Source organism: Echinops telfairi, unplaced genomic scaffold, assembly GCF_000313985.2.
Source record: "Echinops telfairi isolate 266 unplaced genomic scaffold, ASM31398v2 ScPeMD7_60;HRSCAF=208, whole genome shotgun sequence".
NCBI lineage: Eukaryota > Metazoa > Chordata > Mammalia > Afrosoricida > Tenrecidae > Echinops > Echinops telfairi.
The window spans coordinates 14977005-14995472 of NW_022103958.1; the positions used below are offsets into that span (position 1 = coordinate 14977005).

At 44.9% G+C, this 18468-nt stretch overlaps 1 protein-coding gene across 2 annotated transcripts in view; it reads right to left on the bottom strand.

Moving 5' to 3' along the window:
• Positions 1-287: 287 nt before the first annotated feature.
• The window catches only part of IFTAP (intraflagellar transport associated protein), a 64896-nt gene continuing 46715 nt past the window's right edge, over positions 288-18468 (bottom strand). For both annotated transcript variants that reach the window (XM_045291028.1, XM_045291027.1), the window contains 4 exons: positions 17791-17862; positions 16213-16279; positions 7318-7457; positions 288-527 (listed from right to left, as the gene is read on the bottom strand). In XM_045291028.1, the coding sequence (XP_045146963.1) occupies positions 363-527; positions 7318-7457; positions 16213-16279; positions 17791-17862 (444 nt within the window). In that variant the 3' untranslated portion in view covers positions 288-362. The remainder of the gene's footprint in view (positions 528-7317; positions 7458-16212; positions 16280-17790; positions 17863-18468) is intronic.

Consider the following 18468-nt stretch of genomic DNA (forward strand, 5'->3'; position numbering starts at 1 on the left):
AACCTCACTGGCATTACAACTTGTTAACTTCCTCAATAAACCCTTTCAACATGAACTTTATCTGAGAGCTCTGTTCAGTCATTGTGATGGAAGTTAGAACCCGGACAGATCAATCAAGTAGAGAATATTCATGAAGACCTCATACCACCCAGTCAGCGGACGCAGTAACAAACGGCACAAGAGATCTCTGAGGGTACAGACCCTGTCAGTCCTGTGGGTGCCTGTGTCCCCTCACTGATAGAGAACTCTGCTGAGGACATGTAGACTCATCAAACCACACAAAGGGGTCACAGGTGTCTGTTTACTCTCATTCTTCTCGAGTAAGATCCCAATACAAACAAACGCAGAGATGGCTCAGGTGGTCAGTCTGCGGGCTGCTCCAAGTCTGGGCTGGTGTTCTCACTCTTTTGCTGGGACCGCTCTTTGATGGTGTCCATTTCTGCAGCAGTGAACTTGGGGGTTAGGGTGACACTGTCGTAATCAAATTCTTCATCAAGCGAGAAGGGCTGAACCTCATCTCCAAGAAGCTATGTGAGGTAACGGAGGAGGAAAACACACATAAAATCACTTCAGTGAAGACAAAGCTGAAAGCATAAACTCCCTATTAATAATTAATTAAGCTTTTTTTAGACTTCAGCACTCTCAGTTGATTAAGCTGTTTTTTAAGTAAAAGAATAAATTCAATTATTCAATTTGACCTAATTTAAGCCTCTTAATATGCCCCATTTGTACCACACTGCATTTGAATGAATATCATTAACTAATTTTGCCCAAGGCAAAAATCAGAAAGTCTCCCTCACACACATTTATTACATTCTTACCACTTGTCGTGGCAGGAGGGACGGAGGCAGAGGGAAAAACGAAGAGCTATACGTATTGAAACATAAGGGAGTATATATACCCTGAGGCTCTTATCAACTTTAAATGCATTTTGACCATTTCCTTTATCACTAAAGCATAATGTTCAAAGACAAAGATACTCTCCCCTCCATATACTTCTCCACATAATACCTGTAGGTCCTAGGTTATAAAAGCAGAAATTAAAACACATAGTGTCCCCTTACATTAAAAGGCCTAGCATCTGTTTTTTTTCTTCCCAAGAGCTTAAAAACCATTACAGAGCTGATCTACAAGCCAGAGCAGCTGCAGAGGGTGAAGTTATGTTATATTTATGTATTCATAAGCCATGAGTTTCAAAAACGTCCTCAAAGAAGGTAGGTAAAAGTGTATTTTCTGACAAACAAAAAGTGAGAGCCTTAAATCTCATTGTATTGCCCCCTAAAAAGCCTCTGCAAAAGCCAATGGTGTGTGATGGAACGAAATCCCCCAGCACTGCTGTGTAGCTCTGTAATATGTACGGTGATGCTGAAATAATTGAAAACTATGGTTTATGCAAGAATTGAGGGGGGAAATGCCCTGAAGCTATAATCAGCTTTAAATATTCTTGCATGGAAAATGCTCTCGTTGAGGGCTTTTGCAAGGTTCATGAAAATGATGCATACAGCTCAGAAATGATGTGCTGGTTCTACAAGTGAAAAGAAATCACAAGAAGTACATACTTCCTACCTGTGAAGGTGATGTTATGTGTCAACTTGGCTAAGCTGTGAGTTTCAGTGGTTTGGCAAGACATGGACTTGTTGTTCTTCCCCAAAGTAATATAATGTAATTATCATCTAGGATGTGGTGATATACAATCAGCCAATCAGCTGAAAGGGGTGTTCCGTAGGGGGCATGCTTTGCCTCTGGAATACAATGGATGTTCTGACAAAGCTTCATCTCTTGACACTGCACTCTCCTTGTGCCCGAACCCCTGGCTCCTGGGACCCCAACCTGCCCAAGGTGCTGCTGTGCTGCCAGAGGTGAGTTTCGATTCACCAGGCCTGGGATTTCTGTGAGCCATCTCCACACTGCCACCTGACCCACAAATTTAGGGCATTTTAGCCCCACAATTGTATGCGTGGTTTCCTTACAGAAATTCTCTCTATAGAAAAACAGTAAGAAAGAAAGCTAGATACAGGTGTATATAACTGGTTTTGCTCACCTGAAGAACCCAGATTAAGACAAGGTTCCATTCAGCAAGTTGTGCCTCAGTGCTTTAATACCCTGTTATCTAATATCCCCTCCCTCTTAAGAAAACCATCAAGACGACAAATTTCTGATACTTGTTCATTTCCGCTTTATTAGGAAATTCTGGAGCCCTTTCCTCCTAAAGAAACTGTGTCTCCACCATGTGCCAGACACGCGGCTAGGAACCACACAGGCTCCAGCACTAATCAAAACAGCCCAACATGTATGCAGGGGTTAACCACCTCCGTTTTACAAAACTTTACCAGGTTAAGTAACATGCCCCAGGTCCTGGAGACACTACCGGTTACTAATCAGTCCACTGTGACTCATGGAGAGCCGACAGGTGTCAGAGTAGACCTGTGTTCCGTGAGGTGCTCAATGGCTGCTTTGGGGGAAGTAGGTCATGAGGCCTTTCTTCAAGGTCGGCTTTGTGTCGACTAGCTCTTCCAACCTTGCAGTTAGCAGCCAGATCATTGACCACGTGTGCAACTCACAGACTCAGCTTGGTACAAAGATGCCTCGCTCTCTCAGAGAGCTCACCTAGAGAGCTCCCTTTGGTGATTAGTGAGAAAGCAGACTTGAGGGGTGTGAGACTGGAGTTAGGAGGAGAACTAGTAGCCTGTTGAAGTAGTCCATGCAAGAAACTCTGGGGGCAGAGCACTGATAGCAGAGATTTGAAGAACAGTTGGAGGGTAGTGTTGGCAGAACTGCAGAACTGATTGACAGGGAAAAGGGAGAAAAGGGGGAGGCTGCAGGATCAGACACGGGTGAAGACAAGCTCAGCTTTTAGCCCGTTGAATTTCAGGCACCTGAAGGAGTCCAGGCAAATAAGGACACAAAGCTGAGGCTCAGAGACGGATCTGAAGCTACAGATACAGATTTGGCCCCAACTCAGAAGGTGGGTGAAAAAGCCTCAGTGGAAGCAGGAAAACACACTCAGAGATGCACACCAGGACCTGGAGGAAAGAGCCAAGTGAGAGCCAGTGGCAGAGGAGGAAGCAGTGGTCAACGATGACGAGCAGGCTCAGCTGAGAGCCACTGCCACTACAGCCAGAACTGCTTCCTAGGGTTTGCAAAGCTGTAAACCTTTATGGGAGCTGAAAGCCTCCCCTGTCTCCCTCAGAGTGGCTGGTGGTTTTGAACAGCTGACCTTGCAGTGAGCATCCCAACGCATAATCCACAATGCCACCAGAGATCTGACAGCCAAGAGAACCATTAAAATGAAGACAGAAAAGGGTCCAATGGATTTAGCAATTACAAAGTACCTAGTACCTTTATTCTAATCAGAGTCCATCATGTGATTCGAGCCAAGGACCCTGCCATCTACTGAATGGGGCGTGGGGAGTCGATTACGGGCTTCGGAGCCCAACGCTTGCTGAGCCCCCCGTGAAGGGGAGGAGAAATTAGACCAGAGACAACGAGGGCTTTCTTGCTTCTTCTGGTTTTCTTTCTCTGTGTTACGGCTGGGAGAGGCTAGAAAATGATTACATGCTGAGCGGGATGAACCCGCAGAGTGAAAGAGAAAGTGACTCTTAGCCAAAGCACCAGACAAGAAACCCAGTAAGTGGTGGGTTTAAGTTACTTATCCAGCCAATACCTATTTTTGCAAGGCTACTCTATGAGGCATAGGAGAAAAGATCACTGAATTTTCTACCAGCTCTTTGAAGCCCTCTTGCAAGTCTTCTGTGCCTGGCAGCGGGCTTGGCACGGGTCCTGGCGCCTGCGTTTCAGTACGTGAGCATCTGGAGAAGACACACTTGGATGAAAGTACAATCTTCCCATGTGGGGCACTTTTGTCCTTCCAAGAGAGACGGCAGGGAAAGTGGACTTCAGAAAACATCACTGGGGCCTTCCCAATGGCATGGGAAGGGAGGAAACCTGCTGAGGTTCTTCAACAGGAAAGACAAACACAAAGGAGTTTCATCCTGTCCACCGGCAGTGAGATTTAACAAAAGGGCAAAAGCTGTGCTCAATGGAAGAAGATTCGAATGCTGCACATGCTCTTGTCACAGAACAATGTTGTCAGACGGCATCTCTAGGTGTGTATTTCAGCTGTTGCCGGCCACGGGGAGTTTGGGGAATGTGGCAAGTTTGGGGGGTGCTCTTCTTTCAGATTAGGTTCATGTTAGGGTTCTAAACTACACTTCAGATTGCAAAGTAAAATTCTGATTTATTTCAAAGAGAAGAATTGCACAATAGAACACCAAATCCCCTGCTACTGAACAAAAAGCAACTGTGAATTAAGTTATTAACTTGTTATTTTTGCCTAAGGAGCTGAGAGAAATATGTGGATTTCAGGTGTCTAATTTCAAATCTAATTGAAATCTTTTCGGAGCCTCTTAGGGAATAGAATTTGTATACTATTAGAAAACCGCTCGTTTCCTTAAAATTGCTCATGTGACTTTATTGTAGCAGAGCCGCTGTCAGAGGGGGAGTCATTTCCATTCATGGCACCACCTCGGCAAATTAAAGAAAACAGAGCTTAATACTCAAATCAATAAAAGCAGCATTTAGCTGGAGGCGAGCTTACAAAGTAATATGGTCAATAAACAGTCTTTATAGGTGAGAATGTTTAGAGTCCATTGTGAACTGGAAGAACAGGAGGTGTCCTATATTTTAATATACCAAAGGTTTTCCTCCTAATCCCTTTTTTCTATAGTTTGGCAGAGAATAAAATATAATTTTTTTAACTTCCACACTATGAAATTTTTGCTATGAAGCTGTTCAAAACTTTCAGGATGCACCAAAAAGAGGGTAACCAAGAAGTTACTCACGAGTAGAAAATGGAATGTTCTTGGAAAAGGTTTGACAATGAAGGAAAAATGAACACAGATAAAACCAATGATCAAATTAGAAAAAAAAATTAGATTGGTCCAATTCATATCATAAAGTTGATGCATCCTCAATGGGCCATTAGGAGGCAGTCAGGACATCAGGGATACATTTTTCATCTTTCAAGAAAAAAGGCCCAGGGAGCAACTACCATCTGGAGCCCCCAAACCTCCCTTTGGTGGCCTCTTTCTGGAAATGGACTATGTTCTTTTACTGGAATTGGGTGCATTCAAGTAAGATGAATTCTATTAAACCAAGAAAGAGTTGGTACATTATCATGACTCTAAACTGTTCTGAAAAGGTTCTCTACCTAATAGTGGTTAGAAATAAAAACCCCACCATTTTGCTGAGGCTATAAGAAACAACGTTTATTCATCTAAGGCTTGTGGGCTTGCCAACTCAAACCTCACTCGTTTCACTTTGATTTTAATATTAGAAAATGCTTGCATATTCTGGTAAGAAAAGTATATTCCTTTTAAAGGTATAATCATTCCCGTAGGGTTTTCAACTCATATTTTCCTGGCCATTTAAACGATTCCAGAAATCACTCAGCTTTTCTTAACCCATTAACTAAGCCATGTTTTACCAGTATGGATCTATTGCCTGGGGCCAATCTGCTGCAAAAGACCTCTTTTAGAGGGGTAAAAAGCAAAGATAGACCCTGGAGGACTGAGGTGCACCTCATCCAATCAAGGTATTTTCAACGGCCTCACCAGCATCCAAAAGCAGGACAATGAGGAAGAAAGAATGGATGCCTCTGAACCTTGAAGACTACTGAATATACCATAGGCCGCCAGGAGAACAAACAAATTTGGCTTGGGAAAAATACAGTCAGCAGGCTCCTTAGAAGTAAGGATGGTGAGACTCATCTCATGCGCTTTGGAGGTGTTATCATGAGAGGCAAGTCCCTAGAGAAAGACATCATGCCTGGTGAACAAAAATAAGCAACTCACTGCCGAGGAGCCAATGCCAATGCGTACGACCCTACAGGACAAGCCTGGTAAAGCCAACAAAGAGAGAAAGATCCTTAGAGCGATGGCCTGACACGGTGGCGGGAATAATAGGGGCAAACACAGCAACAGTTCTGAGGATGCTCTAGGACCAGGCCCCATCCTGTGACACAGGGGACTGCTAGGAGGCAGGACCCACTTGATGACCCCTAACAACAACACAGTGACCCTCGGGGCCAGGACCATCGCTGAGCTACAAACTTGTATAGTCACAAGTAAAAACAAAAGAAGTTCTTGAACAGAGTTGATTCTTGCTAGACATTACTTTGTAAGTTTAGCTTCTTACTTATCAGAGAAAGCAATTTGTAATCCTCAAAGTACAATAAAAACAGCTACCTCTACCAGTTCTACCTGGTAACCAATGTGGGAAGTTACTATAAGTCTGCAAACATCCAAGATGGGCCTGTGGGAAGTCTGGGAACAAGAGTCTGGGGAGAAAAGGGCAACAGAAATCCCAATGAGTGGGTTTCTCGATGGAAGGACCACCTCTGTTAGGCAGCGTCTTGCAGTGGCAAAGCTCACATCTGAAAGGTTAAATAACCCAGAAACCCACAGGGACTTTATTCAAAGAGGCTTGACAACTCCTTGTCTCTGCTCCTCCTGTAGTGTATACTGAGGAGCTGACCCCTCTCCTCCACCACCAGCAGCCTTGGCTGGGGCACCCTTGTTCGGGGCATGTAGAAGAGTTGCAAAATGCAAAATGATGCTAGAGGAGGACTTCCAAGTGGGGCACTGGGGAGATAAAAGTGTAGTAGAGATTCCTGCCCTGCTTCTGAAACCCATGGCTAGATGCCAACTCCTAGGTTCCCTTGTGGCTAAGTGGCAAGTGGCTGCCAATGAAACCGCAGCAGAAATGAAGGGCCTTGGACCCTCCATCTGGGGGGAGTACGCACTCCCTGGCTCTCATCCCTTTTCCTCCAGGGGTAACAAAGACCTGCCTTGGAACCTGAGAGGAGGACAATGCTCTAAGGAATAGCGGGGATCCACAGAGAAGGAACTGAGGTCCCCAAATGACTCCAGGGAACAGGGCCTCCGGATGCTCCTCACCGTGAACTCAAGAGGAATGAAAAGCCACTGAACGAATCCTGGGGTTCTCTTACAAAATCCACTGGCCTGCCCGTAACAAGTCCCAAAGGCTTATAGGACCTGAGAGACAATCACACAAAGAAAACGGGCCGGTTCAGACTGAGAGAGGTAAGAGAACTGTCTGTCCATTCCACTCCTCTGTCGCCAAGTAGCATTGCCATGCTGTGTGGCACACCTGATGACACAAAAATAATTTCCACAGAAAGACATAATTGCTCTATGTGGCCAAAAAGAAATGCACATGACAGCACTGGGTGGCAGGGAGAGGGTCCAATGAAGCAACATGAATTCCAAGTTTGCCCAAGTCTGAGTCAAGGGGTACCTCTTCCATGGGTGTGCCGGCTCTGCAGGCGGTGGGCCTTGGTTGCACCTCAGGGGTAACAAGCTGGTTTGTGGAAGGAATGTAAGAAGGAGCGCGGGGGCCCAAGTCCTGCTCCACTTCTCCTGGAAGCAGCAGCAAATCTGTGGGACAGAAAATGTTTCATTTGATCCTTTCATGAAGCTCCCACATTCACCTAAGCCACAGAAACTTCTAGAATAGTCAAAAGTAGGAGGCAAATATGTCCAGGTGAAGAATAGGTCCGTTTCATAGCACCTGCCTGGGAAGACCAAGTGGATAAACACTCACCAACTAACAAAAAGGTTGGCAGTTCGAGCCCACCCAGAGCTGTGTCAGATGAAAGGCCTGTCAACCTGCTTCCAAAATGCCACAGCCACAAAAACTCGATGGAGGGGGAGTTTGACAATGCCTCACGTGGGGTCACCATGAGTCAGAGGCAACTGGACAGCGTTTGGGTTTGGGAGCATTCTTATTCTGACTCAAGTGATCCTCTTTTTGATGAAACTGAGACTTGGTACACTTCTTTTCACCTGGTGGCACTGTCAGGGAGGCCCTGGACTACTAAACCCAATAGCAGAGGGGCCAAGCCCACTCCGAACCCCACCTCGAACCTTACCTCGGCCACACCGCAGGAGAAAGAGGAGGCTGCCTGCTCCCTTAGAGATTGAGCACCTTGGAATCCCTGTACACGGTTGTCAGGGGTCGGACACCACAATGGCAGTCGATTTGATAGATTGCCAAATTGCATTCGACCCAAAGGGTCTGGCTGAAATGGTGTTGTGGCAGCAAATTCATCATGCCATTCAACCCCCACCTACCCACCCACCCCCAACTCCCACCCCACCCACCACTCCACACCTCCCCACCCCTTACACAGCTAATTTCTATTTCAATAAGAAAATGTAGCAAGGAGATATGATTTTTGCCTTATTTCCCCCTATTTTCCTGAGGGGTAGAGAGAAAGAAAATAGAGTGCTTGTTTCATCCAGCAACAGTGTGGCAATATTTCAAATATATATATATATATTAAAAACAATGACGCCAGAAGGAAAGGAGCTTCCAGCAGAGAAATAAAACACTCTGTCTTCGTCAGAATGCGCCACCTAATTCTCAGCACTTGGAATCAACCCCATGCTCCCCGCCCACTTAGCATCCAATAACCAATCTCAGTTTCGTGGACGGTCCATTGTAAGGGACGATGCTTCCTGAGTTTCGCCGGGTGACAGATACAGATGCATCACAGGCAACGGATGATCTATCTGCCAGCTTCCGCTAATGAGGACACAAAAGCACAAAGCCAGCAGCAGCAGCAGAGCAACAGGTTTCCTCCGTGGTTCTAAGTTTCCATAGGACCAGAGGGCTCGCCAGAGCTAGCCAATAACCTGCGGCTGGCTCAGGATGCTGCTGCTGCTGCCTGCTCCTCAATGATGATCCTAATTAAGCCACTAATTAAGTTCTCAGTAGAAGTGATTAATTAGTAACAGGCATGCCTTGGCTGTTGCCAATGGCAGCAATATAAGGAGCTCAACGAACAGGTATTGATATTCAAACACGGAAACTTATTTGAAATGCATCTCTCTCACCACGCAGACATCACTGACACCAGTGTGCCCCAAAGTGGGTGATGCCACCCCTGGGAGATGCTGGGAAAATCTGAGAGAGCTACAAAAAGCAGGCTTTATCCTAAGTATAGGCTATAGCACAAAAGTTTTTCATTGCCAGGGATGTGCTGAGTCTTTTTTTTTTTTTCCTGAAAAGGGGTCAGTGGGCCTAATAAGTTTGGGAACCTATGACCTACACACACACACACACACACACACCCCATAATCACATAATAAGTTTGGGAACCTAGGACCTACACACACACACACACACACACACACCATAATCACAGAATTCTTACATTCCAACACCAGAAAATGCCGCCTAGAAACCAAGAAGCTGGTCGGGGTGGATAATGAAGAAGGTAGTCCTACTGCTATTAATTATTGCAATCTTAGAAAAGCAATAAATTCTTTCTCAGAAATAAAATTAATAATAGCAAGCACTTATGTCCCCAACACTGTCTACGCATCAACCCAGTTAATCCTCCCAACAGCTGTATTGCTTCCTGCTTTGCAGTAATAAGTTCTCAGCACAAGGAGCAACCGACTCAAGATCCCACAGCGGGAGAGAGGCAGAGCCACCCAGTCTGTCTGCACAGCCCCTGCGCTTAGCCAGCAATGTCACACTATTCACCAAAGCATTCCCATTAGCTATCTGATTTCAGTCTATCAGCGTACACATCCATACGCAAGGCTTGGAAATGCCCTTACTGTGGTGAGTTGGTGTCCAGTGCCCTGGCCCAACCTTTCAGACCTGGAACAGCAGTCATTTTTGATCCAGGAAAGGTTAGCAGAAAGTCTGGCTGCCTAATGCACTCATTTGTGAGTTTAAGGCTAACCTCCCTTACTGTGTTCCCTGATGTAACTGCCTAGGTCTGGCCACTTAATGTGAACTGCGGTATCTACCAGAACCACTGATATCAGTGCAAACACTGGTTCAAATGGGAAATTGAATGAATTCTGATTCCAGGGCTATTTAAAATCTTCCTTCTGACTGATGGCATCGGGCAGCCAGGAGGGCCACAGTGAAAACCCTTCGATGACACTTTTCACCTCCCAAATCTATTTGCCAAGGAGGTAGGGTTTTTAACAAAAAATGGTTTCTTCCATAAAAATCCTATTGCCATGGGAACCAATTCTCTCCCAAAACAAATAAATAAGACTCGAAAACCTCCACATTTTAAACCCTGCCATTAGTTCCTTCACTGTGAAAGCAAACACCTATCTCTACTGGCACCTCACACAGCCTCACCCGCTCCCATTACCCACAGTAAATTCTCAACTGATACTTGCAGGCAGGAAACGGATTTCCAGCATCTCAGCTTTTACACTGAGCAGCAAGTATCAAGAATCTACCTGACAAAATGACTTTGTGAATGATGTGAAATAAGTCTAGTCCTTGCCCTCGAGTACTAAATGTTGTCACCGGGATGAGTCTGCTGGGTGAGAATATTCAAGAACAAAATTGAATCACTTTAACGCTCAAGGTGGCAGAGAGCTACTAGCGGGTGAACCTAGCATGAAAAAGAAAAGCCTGGGACCGCATATGTCAAGAAAAAGAAACAGTCACCTTTCAAACGTTTTATAATCATGGGTGGGCTACTTATACAGCTATATTTTCTGAATATGATTTATCTATTTATGAAATATATAGAATGATTGTATGCACTGATAATGGGAAATGGAATTTCTGAGTTTTACTGTAAACGTTTCTGAAAATGAAGTGCATACAGAAACTTAATCTGATTTTAATCATGGTCCTTTCTAAAGGTCCAAAGGCTTTATTTTCCTCATGCCTACAATCACCATCTTGGCTAATTTCAGCAACAAGTACAGTTTGGTGCCACTGTCTTGATTCACCTGAAGGTGCGCTGTCTTTACACACCATTAGCTTTGCTGCAGCAGCAGCGCAAACGCCAACACAATAAAAAGGCAAGTGACGCAGAGTTGGAATATTGAACTATCCACCATGTCCTTCCATGTACGCAGTGTGTTCTCGTACATTCCATTTGGTTAGGTTCACATGAATACTCACTGCATATTTTGTTGAAAATAAAGTATTTTCAATAGATAAATTGTTAGTTGTTCATAATTTTATGATGTGATTTCTCACTTCATTTCTATCACCAAAGTGCTATTTTCTAATGACTGACCCTTTTTCTCACAACTCTTGCCTTCCAGTCACCAGTAATTACCAATGCATCTTGATTACATGGATGAGGAATTTCCGACTGGCTAGTTGGTAAAGATTTCCATTTCTTTATCATTGCCATCAGTGGTTGGTGTGTAAAATTTGAAAAGACAGTCGTATTAGCTGATCTCTCGTGTAGGCGTTGATATTGTCCTATCGGTTTGTCTTACTAGGGGGGGCCTGCATATTGCTGATGTTGGATTGTCCATGGTGGATAGAAAGACTCTACTGATGTTTCCAGACTAAGACGAACTACATAAAAGGGCCTGGAGATTGACTTTTCTTTATTTGCTTTTGCATTTTTTATTTTAATGCTAAATGATGTGCTATAGCCTCTTGTTAACAGTCAAACCATGCCCTTGTTTCTTCTTTTTTTTTTTTTGTCTTTTCTCCATTTATCATTTTTTTAATCGTTTTATTAGGGTCTCATACAACTCTTACCACAATCCATACATACATCAATTGTGTAAAGCGCATTTGTACATTCATTGCCCTCATCATTCTCAAAACATTTGCTCTCCACTTAAGCCCCTGGCATCAGCTCCTCATTTTTCCCCTCCCTCCCCGCTTCCCCCGCTAGACTTCTTAAAAACTGGCCCACTGAATGCCTATGATTAGCAGCCGTACATTGTCTGTGAATGTGGTCATGGCCGGAATACACTCAAAATACAACTGTGGAAGAGCTGCCTCCTCAAAGGGGGGGCCCATCTCAATGATGGGAGTTTAGGCAAGCTTTTGAGTCCCTCGTTTGCTGATGTGGCATGGCTCAACGTGAGGAGAAATCGCTACAACCATCCACTATAATTAGAATGTGGCTCTGATGAAGTGTGAACTAAGAAGAGATGAGAGGTGTCAAACATAAAACAAAATGCTTAAAGATCAATATCCTAGGCATGATCAGTGGAAATGGATGTCTACTGACCATCGATCATCTACTATACAATAGACTGATACTTTGAAGAGGAACAGTGATGCGTTCATAACCAAAAGGAACATGTCACGCCATTCGCAAGTAGAGCACCGTCAGTGACAGATCATGCATAAAGCCGTCTAACGTTGCTTAGCCCTCTCATGACCCGTGGGGACCTGTGGGGAGCACCCACAGACACGTCCCTCCTCTAATTTACTAGGAGCTGTGCAGTGGGTGTGTGCCACAAGTTATCATGTGAGGTAATGCATCTTCACAGAGTCTTTGTAAAATTTTTGTCTTTTTGGTTTTTTTGGGTGGGGGGTTGGTTGGTATAAGCTTTCAAAAAGTTCTGGAGAAAACTCCACTATCTTTTTATTCTATGTTTCCATAAACCTTGTGAAAGCCTCTTATTCGTGGGCTCCTGTGGCTTCTTTGGAAGCTGCCTTTGTCACAATGACACCACAGTCACGCATCTTCGGAAGGATCTAGGTGGCAGTTCAGAGTCCAGACACAGATGTCCCACGGACCCTTCCCACATCCAGAGACATATGTGCTACAGATAACTTTACCTCCAGAGTCCGGAGTAACATGTGTGCCCCTTAGACCTTGCCTCATGGTAGAGAGGGATATACATGTCCCCCATAATACGTACCAAACCCATCTTTCACGTACCTTCCATTAATGCAAGCATATAGTACCACCAAAAAGCTCAAAGCAGAAAACAACTGGGTCATGAAAAGCTTCAAGTTGCAGAGAATAAAAGGGGGCACTAACTAATACCCCTCGTGGCATTCCCTTAGCCATTAATAACAGGAACCCTGGTGGTTCAGTGGTTATGCTTTGGTCTACTATCTGCAAGGTCAGTAGTTCAAACCACCAATTTGCCCATGGGAGAAAGATGAGACTTTCTACTCCATGAAGAGGCACAGACTCAGAGACCCCAAGGAGCAGCCCCCGTCCTACAGGGTCGCTGTGCGTCAGCATGGACTCAATGGCAGTGAGTTTTGTGGGATTTTTCTTTTCTTTTTTTGAGCCATTAACAGACTATCTGTGAGTAGTAGAGAACGTGAAAATAAAATCCAAACCAGGCCACCCATCTCTGAGCGAGAATGAGTGTCCATTCTCAACCAACACTATCACCCATAGCTTTCAGGATACTTACCAGCCAAACGACATGTGCAAAGCACTACAACTGGCCTCAGCCAGAGAGCAAGCTGGAGTAAGTGCGAGGGAAAGAAATACAAAATGGCTGGCCCAAAGGAAGACTCCTTGTTCCTTCTCCAGCGGCCTCAGCATGAGAGTAGTACCCATCTCGAAAAATAATTCTGCTGACTCACGGTTTGAGCCAGCTCGTCTGTGCATGGCAGCGACTGTTACATGCTCAGTACGGTTATCCTTAAGTTAACTCCCCCTCGCGCTAATGCAAAGGAGCAACAAAGGGGCTAACTTGGCAATCGTGGGGCATCAAGCTTTGTGATGCCCACATGCTACTCTCAGGCTCGGAGCCACTGTGCAAAGTTGGCTCCTCAAAAGAAACCGTTCTCCTTCTCCCCCGCGCCTGCCAAAATGATAAGCCAAATATTGAGAAAGAATCCTGCTCCTGGATGCTGGCGAATATTCATGAGCGCGAAGAAGGTGAGCAAATAAAGGCGGTGGCAGAAAAACAATATGCAACCCACTTCCTGGTTGCCCGAGGCAAATCTGTTGCTTAAACAATAACAACATAATCTAATCAGTAAACCTCCCAGCTGCCAAAATTATACAAGCAACTTGCCTATTTAAAATGTCACATTTCCCATCTGATATAAATATTTGCCTTCTGCTCACATAGCTGAAGTGTAATACAAATTAAGCCCAAACTGAGATTCACCTTGGCACAGATTTTTCATTATTTCTTTTCGAGGGACCCAGATTGTGCGTCATGAAAATGTGAAGTCCCGGTGGTCGTCTCAGTAATTGCACTAGATCTCTGAGGCAGGGGGTGGGTGGGGGTGGGGCCGGAGGTTTCGGCCCTGGTTTTGTGCATTCTTGTACACGTGGGACGGTCTTGACTCGCTCCCTCAAGTCCACGGAGACTCGGTTCAGCCTCAGCAACCTTGTACATACAAATGCAAGACGGTCTGTTATCGGATTCCTAGAAGAAAAAATCGTCCTAGGGAGACCTTTTCACTGGGTTTTTTAAGTCAAAGACATGGAGTTAGTCATTAAAGTTATGTAACCTTAAAATTGTTTAAAGAAAACCATGTGAAAATCATGGTAAAAGGAACGAAAGGCTAATTTAAAAGCCTGATACAGTACGAGTCAGATGAGTTATCCCTGTGATGCTTTTGCTCTGTCTGGATCAGCATACGGACCATCTCGTTGCAGATGGGAGGCAAGAAAGCTAAACCATCACAAAAATTTCTAACACATGCGCTTGTGTGTCCTCCTGAAAGATTAATGCACTACAGGCAGACTGGAAGCATTTGTCTCCACATGCCATCGTCCACGGACCTCCAGCATCAGAATGATCTGGGATGTGCCTTTAAACAGCCGACACATACCTATGGGCCACCAGAAACCATCTAATGGAGCCTGCCTCTAGGAAACCGGGCTCTGCAATCCTCAAGTTTAACAAATGCCCTCTCCCCACCAGCGAAGGGAAAATGCAGCATCCTGACAGGTCCTTAGCTCACCCTTCTTCTAATGCAGTCGGAACCGTTGTTCTGTGGAAACCATGAGCTGCCTGTGTGGTAATGTTAGAGAACCTCTCCCTGGAGGATGGGATTCCTTTAGATCCCGCATCTCACTTGAGCCAGAGAAGTAACCAAACATCTGTATTGGTTAATAGTTCGTACGGGAAACGACCCCTTCAATGGCGTAGGCTGATTTTTTTGATTAAAAATATGAATTGCTTTAAGTTAGCAAAACTTCTCAAATTCTGAGAAGCCAGAGGAGACAAAGCAAGGGCCTCTTCAGCCAGTTAGCAGATAGTTGCTACCCCCAAATCAACTGTACCTGTCACTTTAACCCCTGTCTGATTATCAATGTGACCCACCCCACCCCCAACAATCCTGGCAGCAAGTCCAGTCTATGACTACCTAAAGTGAGACCAACAAGTATCCCACAGCCCCAGGAAAACTGTCCCCTTCCTTAAGTGTTTAACATTAGGACCTGGAGCTACCCTTGCATATCAGCCCAACCCTCATCATCAACACACTTCAAAGGTCCTTTGAGCGAAGCTGGACACAGAAGCTGTCATAGGAACTTTTAGCCAGGACAGGAAGCTGGCACCATAGACATTGATGGGCAAACATCAGGAAGTCTTCCCAGCCCAGACCATGAGGAAAAATGCTCCAGAGGGAACATTTCTAATAGAACTCAATATTATTAACTGTTTTGTTTCACAGATCCGGGGCCTATTTTATTTTTATATTACTTAAGCATGTGCACACCACCTTCCCACTCCACCCTCAATCTGTTGGGCTCTGGTCTACAGCTTCTCGCAAGGCAAACCTTAGTAAGGAGAACAGAAAGTCCTGGGTTTGTTTCAAAAACTGTCCCCCTTTAATCAATATTTCTAGAAGCAAAATTACAGATTTCATTCTTGGTGTAGTTGTGTGCCCCATTCTGATTATTTCTGTGGTTTTTATAATCAACTGATTCTCTTAAGAACCCCTCAAAAATAAACTCAATTTCCAACAGGTGCTTCTGAGAATGCAGAGTTTGACTACAATGGCGCTATTTTGAGAGAGCCAAGAATCAGCCAGGTGGGAAGTTGGAGCGTGGCCACCTTTTTTTCACGTAAGCTCAAAGGCATTGCAATACCAAGAGCTGAAATCTGCTTTCCTGAGAAAGAAGTTTGCAGGACTCCAGTTCCCCATCTCAGAGGAGGCGGAACTACCAGTACCAGCTGTCCTTGAGTCAATTCTGGCTCATGGAGATCCCAGGGGCGTCAGACTAGGGCTGCTGGTTTGAAATTTGATCCCCAGGCCATTCTTCAGAGCTGTGTGCATCGACCTGGACTGGGACCACCAAACTGATGGGTAGCAACCCAGCTAATAACCATTTGCCCAGCCCAGTGATAAGCGGAGGTCCAGGGTTTCTAGAAGCAGCGAAAAGCTGTCTAAAGCCTTATTTGTGATTCTGAGAAAGAGGTCACGTGAGATAGAAAGAAAGAACAAAAGGCGTACCCCTGCTCATCTGGGGCTGAGTATCTTCATCCATGTCCAAGTCTTCTAAATCTAGGAAGCTGTCTACCTAGAAAAAGATTGACATTGCTTTTATGTATGTGAGGCCCTCAAAGAAAAAGTAAAATTAAGAGTCAGTGAATCCACTTCCACAGCACTCAAGTGAGCAGCTGACTGCTTTTCCCGCATGAGGGAGCTTCAGAAAGTCCTCACGAAAATCCCATGTCTCTCCAGCCCATCTTCCCACAAATGTTTGAAGATCCTTCCTCTGTGCTCTCCTAGCGACATCTGACTGAAGCAGGGCATTTGGAAATCAGCCTGGATCTTGTGGACACCGTCGCCTGGCCTCTATGATCAAAACAAAACTGTTTGGAGATTGTTTTGAAAAGGGACTTTGCTCCAGATGTTCCCCCAGACCATACTTCACAGCCGAGATGCACACACTCTGCTTCTGTTTCACAGGGTCTCGTCTGTATTACTTGTGCTCTCAAAATAATGGTCCGTTATCATAGCGAGTGCTTTCTTACAGCCCCGTGAAAAGCCAGTGACAGGAAACCAAAGAAAAGGGGAGAGAAGTTCATTCAAAACAAAACCATCTCGCCCGGCCTAAATCACAAGAGAGGCGAGGAGGGCAAAAAAATCAAGTGTTTTCTCGTTCGAGCAAATAAAGCTGAAAATTACTTCAAAGGTAAAAAGCAGAGCAAATGACCTTTACAGACACAGCAACAGCATTTCAATGCACACCATTCCGTGTGGAATACTGCATTCCACAGTGCACGGACAATGAGACATTTTAGATGAACGAAATGGTAGCATTTCAGACATGAACTGATTCATCTCAGGTGAGTATCAGAGGGTGTAAATAAGAAAATGACTTCACCACTGGTACAGGGGTAAAGGCATAATGTCATATGCCTTTTATGTCCGAGACCTTAAACATGTGCATGACAAATACTCTAAAAGAACACAGTGAGATTTCATAACTGAAATTCAAAAGACAGGCTGGGTCTTTCATCCCCAGACTTGCCCGGCCAGACTATGGCTATTACATAGGACTGTCGCTTCCACTGCTTCTCAATCTGTAGCTGTCGTTACTTCTCCGCATCCTGGCAATGTATTTATCCCCCATGTGACCTTTTCAGTACCGGGACTAGAAGATCTGTTAGGGTTTTTAACAGTAAATACTAAGGAGGACCCTGGTGGTGCAGTGGTTACGTGCCGGGCTGTTCTGCAGGAGAAAGACAACGCTTTCTACTCCAGCAGAGAGTTACAGTCTTGGTCTCAGACACCTCAGGAGGTCAGATCTACCTTGTCCGACCGGGTCACTAGGGGGTGGAAATGGCTCAATGGCAGTGAATTTTTATACTAAAGAGAAGTAGAGGCGTGTTCTTCTACGAAAGCACTCCTCTCCCATTTAAGTGTGGAAGGAATAACAGACAGAGCTCAGTCAGGCAACGATATCTTCAGGGACTCAAACACCAATTAGAAAACAAAACAAAACACTAAATTCCCCAACTTTGTAGGAGAGGCAGCAAATGAGACCTGTTTGGGCCCTAAAAGAAAAACTGAATCACACCTTACCTTCACCTTCCCTGGACGATTCAGTTCACCTTGGCAAGAACTGCCAGCTTTTTGGCCTTCGTCCAGCAAGATCTGAAGGTACAAGGAAGGCACATTAATAGCAAAATGAAACAAGCCAAAAACCAAGCCAGTGATCTTGTAGACCTTCAGATGGTCAAATCCCCATGCCATGAGTCAGCGGTGCATGACGCACCGACTCCCTCAGCTGGGCCAGGGGTCACGGAAGAGGTTTCAAGCAGCTTGACTTGTCTTTCTGTCCTCTAGCCTCATGAACAGGGTAACCTCACGTAGATGATGTTGCCTCAGTTTTCTATCGTGTAAAATAGGAACACTCCCCACCTTACTCCACCTCCCAATCCATCCCATCTCCATGAAACACAAATTCTCAAGTTACTAGGAAAAAAAATGTAATTCCACACATTCTTGCCTCTCAACGTGCCGGTCAAATGGCTTAAGATGCAATCCCAGTGTGGGACGACTCCTCCAGGGGACGTAGCACATGTTAAAGTTCAAGGATTACAATAACCGTGGTGAAAGACAGTTTTTGAAATAAAGAATGAAGAAAACAAATAAAGAAAGAAAGAGGGAGGTTGTGGGTTTCATTATTGCTATACTGTACCCTAAGTGACTCATCTCCCCACTACCCCTCTGCAAGGTATGTCCAGTTGTCTAGAGATG